Below are 4,572 nucleotides of genomic sequence, written 5' to 3' on the forward strand. Positions count from 1 at the left end.
CAATCTATATCTAATATATATAATTCTCGTGTCACAGTTTTCGTTGCCATACTCCTCCGAAACGGCTTGACCGATTTTGATGAAATTTTTTGTGCTTATCCGGTATCTATGAGAATCGGCCAACATCTATTTTTCATCCCCCTAAATGTTAGGGGTAGTCCACTCCTAAATTTTTTTATTTATTTTTTAGACAAAAAAATTTATTTCTATTTTTTTATGATACAACATACAAAAATACATACAATCCTCAATTTTCACCCTTCTACGATTAACCCTTATTTTTTAATAGCCATTTTAGTAATTTAATAATTTTTCCTCTCCGGTCGAAAACTGATCAATCGTCATTTAATTAGTTATCCCCGCCAGATGTCTACAGGTGTCACTTCTGATCCAATAAACAGCACGGAGTAGGGGTGAGAACGAAGCCGGTCTCCTTTCTTTCTCACTCCCTACACAGTTGTCGGCCATCATTATTGTTTATGCATCAAGTGTTGTAGTAACGTTGACAATTATTATTTTGCTATCTCAGTGTAACTCTCATATTAACTTTTAATCATTCCTATTTTATCAATAATAATTAAATTATCAATTTTGAGTGTATTTTGCACGATTAGTTAATCAAGTGATTTTATAACCTCAAAAGTACTCAACACGTGACACGAGCTTCCAATAACAACGGATTTTGTGTTGTAAGTATACTTTTTTTTTATTTATATCGAAAATGTTGTTGATCTTATAAAAATGTAATTTTAATTTAATTTTATTAAAAAAATGTAATTGAACAATTAAGATTTTCATAGTTTACAAAAAATCAATCATTATGAATCTTTATTTTGAAATGTCAATGGAAATATTGGTTGTATGAAAAAATTATAAGAGACAATGTTTTCATAAAATTTAATTTTTTACTTTTGTTTGAAATTTTTTTCCATAAAACTTATATTTTTGTTATAATTTCATAAATTAAAACTAATCATTTCAAAACTGCGGCAAAAATCCTGGCCCTAATTATACTTTTAACATTTTTCATCATTAAATAATTTCATTAATTCTATTTATGTATGTTTTGTACAGTGAGCAATGCCAAGAAAACGCAAAGGGGCTGATTTGAGCCGCAGTACAAGTAAAGCTCGAAACTTGCGAAATAGCAGATCCGAAAGAACAGAAGAACAAATCCAGCAACAAAATACTGATGCACGTGTCAGAATGGCGCAATTGCATCAAGAAGAGCCAGAAGATACACGAGCTGAACGCAATGAAGTCAGAAGATTAGAACAACGACAATCACGCCGTTTCACAGTCAATAGACGAAGAACAAATGACCAACAACGACAACAGGTACATCGAGCATTTATATCTGATTCATTCCTGCGTCTAGCATTCCAGTATGAGCCCGATATTGAATATTATGCTCATTCAAAAGTGGTAATTGGTGCTATGGACAAGGAATGTCCGCATTGTCATGCTCTGAAATTCAAAAATGAGCCAGCTGGGATGTGTTGCGCGTCAGGAAAAGTGCAACTACCTGAAATTGAAACACCACCTGAACCATTGAACGGCTTACTTATCGGCATGGATCCAGATTCTAACGTGTTCCTGAAGTCAATTCGAAGATTCAATTCATGCTTTCAAATGACATCGTTCGGAGCAACAGAAATAGGGCCTTTTTCACTCATATTCCACATCCTTATACACTTCCAATAAGTTAGTATTTCTAGACTAGAAATTCTCTAGAAATTTTATATATGGCAAGACAACGTTTGCCGGGTCAGCTAGTATTATATAAAAATGAATTGCTGTTCGTTAGTCTCGCTAAAACTCGAGAACGGCTGTACCGATTTAGCAAATTTTGGTCTTGAATTATTCGTTGAAGTCCAGAGAAGGTTTAAAAGGTGAGAAAATATAAAAAAGCTCGGAATTATATAAAAACAAACAATTTTGTTTTTCCTTTGATGTGTCTTTTATTTATCGAGTGAGGCACTACGAAGTCTGCCGGGTCAGCTAGTTTAGAATAATAATAAGAAACTGGAAGAAAACAGCAATTACAGTACTTACAAGAAAGAAACGAAAAAGTTTCAATTAAGACTACGATATTTAGAAAGCTATATTAAAATACAAAATAATAAATAAATTCATTAATTCTATTACTATTTAACATTACTCCCTGACCAGCTCTATTCTCCTATTGTTTGTCGTAAAACTCTATTTAGCACTGCTAATGCTAATTGTTTTTTCTTTGGCACTAAGCACCAGTTCCGTGTAATGAGCGAGGTCATTAGCATTACAGTCAACGTATTCCCGGAGTGACGATGCGCCAACATCCCTTTGCTTAACTATGCAAATAGTTAAAGTTTCACCATTGTTTTTACTCTGTACTGTACTGTAGCTTTGCACAGTTATACGATTACATATACCGTTTTCTGGGCTCTAAATACATGCAAATTATTTCCTTTCTACAAAGATCTAAAATATTTAATTAATCCTTGAAGTATTTTCCTGGGATAAATAAATACTAGCTAGTTTATAAACAGCCTTCAGCTTTGTAGAGCCGTTGATATGTAAAATCAGAAACCAGTAAAACACACTGTCGTATTTATTATGACAGATATACCGGACATTGCTCAGATATACCGGACATTGCTCAGATAAACCGGACATTTACTGGTGGTAGGACGTCTTGTGCGTCCACAAGGGTAGGTACCACCACCCCGCCTATTTCATTTCTTTTTTTATTGCCCTTGTAAGCAAACGAGCATATGGCCCACCTGATGGTGAGTGGTTATCGTTGTCAATGGATATGGAATTCAGCAATCAGCCAGGGGCAGAGCCAAGTTGGTGCCTACAAAGTTTCTGCTATGAAGCAGTAATGCGTTTCGGTTTGAAGGGTGGGGCAGCCGTTGTACTGTTAAAACTGAGACCTTACAACTCACGTCTCAAGGTGGGTGGCGGCATTTACGTTGGAGATGTCTATGGGTTCCGGTAACCACTTAACACCAGGTGGGCCGTGAGCCGTCCACCCATCTAAGATATAAAAAAAAACGTCATTTGCCATGATTAAAATTATCATATTTATTAATTCAGGCTATTAATTGTATTTCTATGAAATTTTTGATTTGTAACTCGATGAAGGGAAAAAACATTTAAAAAAGACATATCTGTAGGACTTAGCCTCCAAGAGAATAAGTGATATAGTATTTTTTTTCCTACCTTCTTCTAGTAACCCTAAGAGGTTATACTAGCTTCACCGAATGATGATTTAATGGATGATTTCTTTAAATCACCAGTAAATAGAATTAAGTTTTTTAAAACAAAAATCTACCTAATCACTTAATCTTGCCAGATTGTATTGACAACACGTACCACATGGAATACTAAGAAACATTTTTTTACATGTATGCAGTCAGGCAAAAATTGGTCAGATCTACAAGCACTAAATCTAGTATCGAACTCATGTTAAGACTTCCGGGTACTTAAAATTACTATGTTGAAATCATAATACTTTTATCATATTCACACATAAATACATACAACACCACAAATTACGTTTTTTTTTTTTTTATGGCTTAGATGGGTGGACGAGCTCACAGCCCACCTGGTGTTAAGTGGTTACTGGAGCCCATAGACATTTATTACGTAAATGCGCCATCCACCTTGAGATATAAGTTCTACGGTCTCAGTATAGTTACAACGGCTGCCCCACCCTTCAAACCGAAACACATTACTGCTTTACGACAGAAATATGCAGGGTGGTGGTACCTACCCGTGCGGACTCACAAGAGGTCCTACCATCAGTATGGTAAGTAAATTAAGATATCTTAATTGAAAGAGATTTATAAAATATTTCAATTAACTAGGCAATGATGAATGATAAACAAATAATTTATAATCAGCCTACAAATAATTTAAAACTCATTAACACGTTTTCACACACGAATAATTCATCAACATATAGAGGATATAATTATCGAAGCACAGTATGACTGGCGTCGATATAACCCCATTAGTTATTTTAATTGACGACTATTTGAATTTGACCTGTTAACGACATTTTACAGCAGGTGGCGCCACATTTAACGAGCTCTCTGTAAGATGGTAGTCATAACTACAGGAATAAAATGGCTATGTGTAGAATAATTAAATAGGAATTGAATAAATGAACAGAAATAATAAATACTCAATTAATTTTTTCATCACCTAGTGCTATTTAATTGATTTATTTATAATAAATATAGTAAATTCAAGTGATTAGCGATTAGTACATTCAAGCGGTTTCGCGTAACTGATTTACTTGATTTCATTATAAAAACATGAAATCATTCCCATAACAAAAATATGTATTCAGCATTAAAAACATTTTTTTTACGCTACATTTGTTTAAGTTCTAATGCCTATGTTTCAGATTACAGCGCTAACTTGAAGCTTACAATTTGTCTTAAAAAAAAAAAAAAAAAAAATAGTTGACAAAATACAAAAAAAAAAAAAACCCGCTGAGTTTGATTCGCCGGTTCTTCTCAGGACTGTGGCTTTTTTTGGAACCGGTGGTAGAGTTAGCATTTTCTTTTACATTTTGAC

The 4,572-nt window shown here is 34.0% G+C and overlaps 1 protein-coding gene across 1 annotated transcript; it reads left to right on the top strand.

Moving 5' to 3' along the window:
* On the top strand, nucleotides 1-2,922 carry LOC149502922 (uncharacterized). Its single transcript, XM_089727462.1, has 2 exons — nucleotides 1-689; nucleotides 1,075-2,922. Exon 2 carries the CDS (start codon nucleotides 1,081-1,083, stop codon nucleotides 1,702-1,704), a length of 624 nt encoding a protein of 207 aa, XP_089583588.1. The 5' UTR covers nucleotides 1-689; nucleotides 1,075-1,080; the 3' UTR covers nucleotides 1,705-2,922.
* The last annotated feature ends 1,650 nt before the right edge of the window (nucleotides 2,923-4,572 follow it).

This window comes from Bombyx mandarina, chromosome 05 (assembly GCF_030267445.1).
Source record: "Bombyx mandarina strain Sakado chromosome 05, ASM3026744v2".
NCBI classification, from domain to species: Eukaryota; Metazoa; Arthropoda; class Insecta; order Lepidoptera; family Bombycidae; genus Bombyx; species Bombyx mandarina.

Excerpts from the sequence above, each read along its gene's own strand:
- LOC149502922 (XM_089727462.1), top strand. The coding sequence starts at position 1,081 with ATGCCAAGAAAACGCAAAGGGGCTGATTTGAGCCGCAGTACAAGTAAA.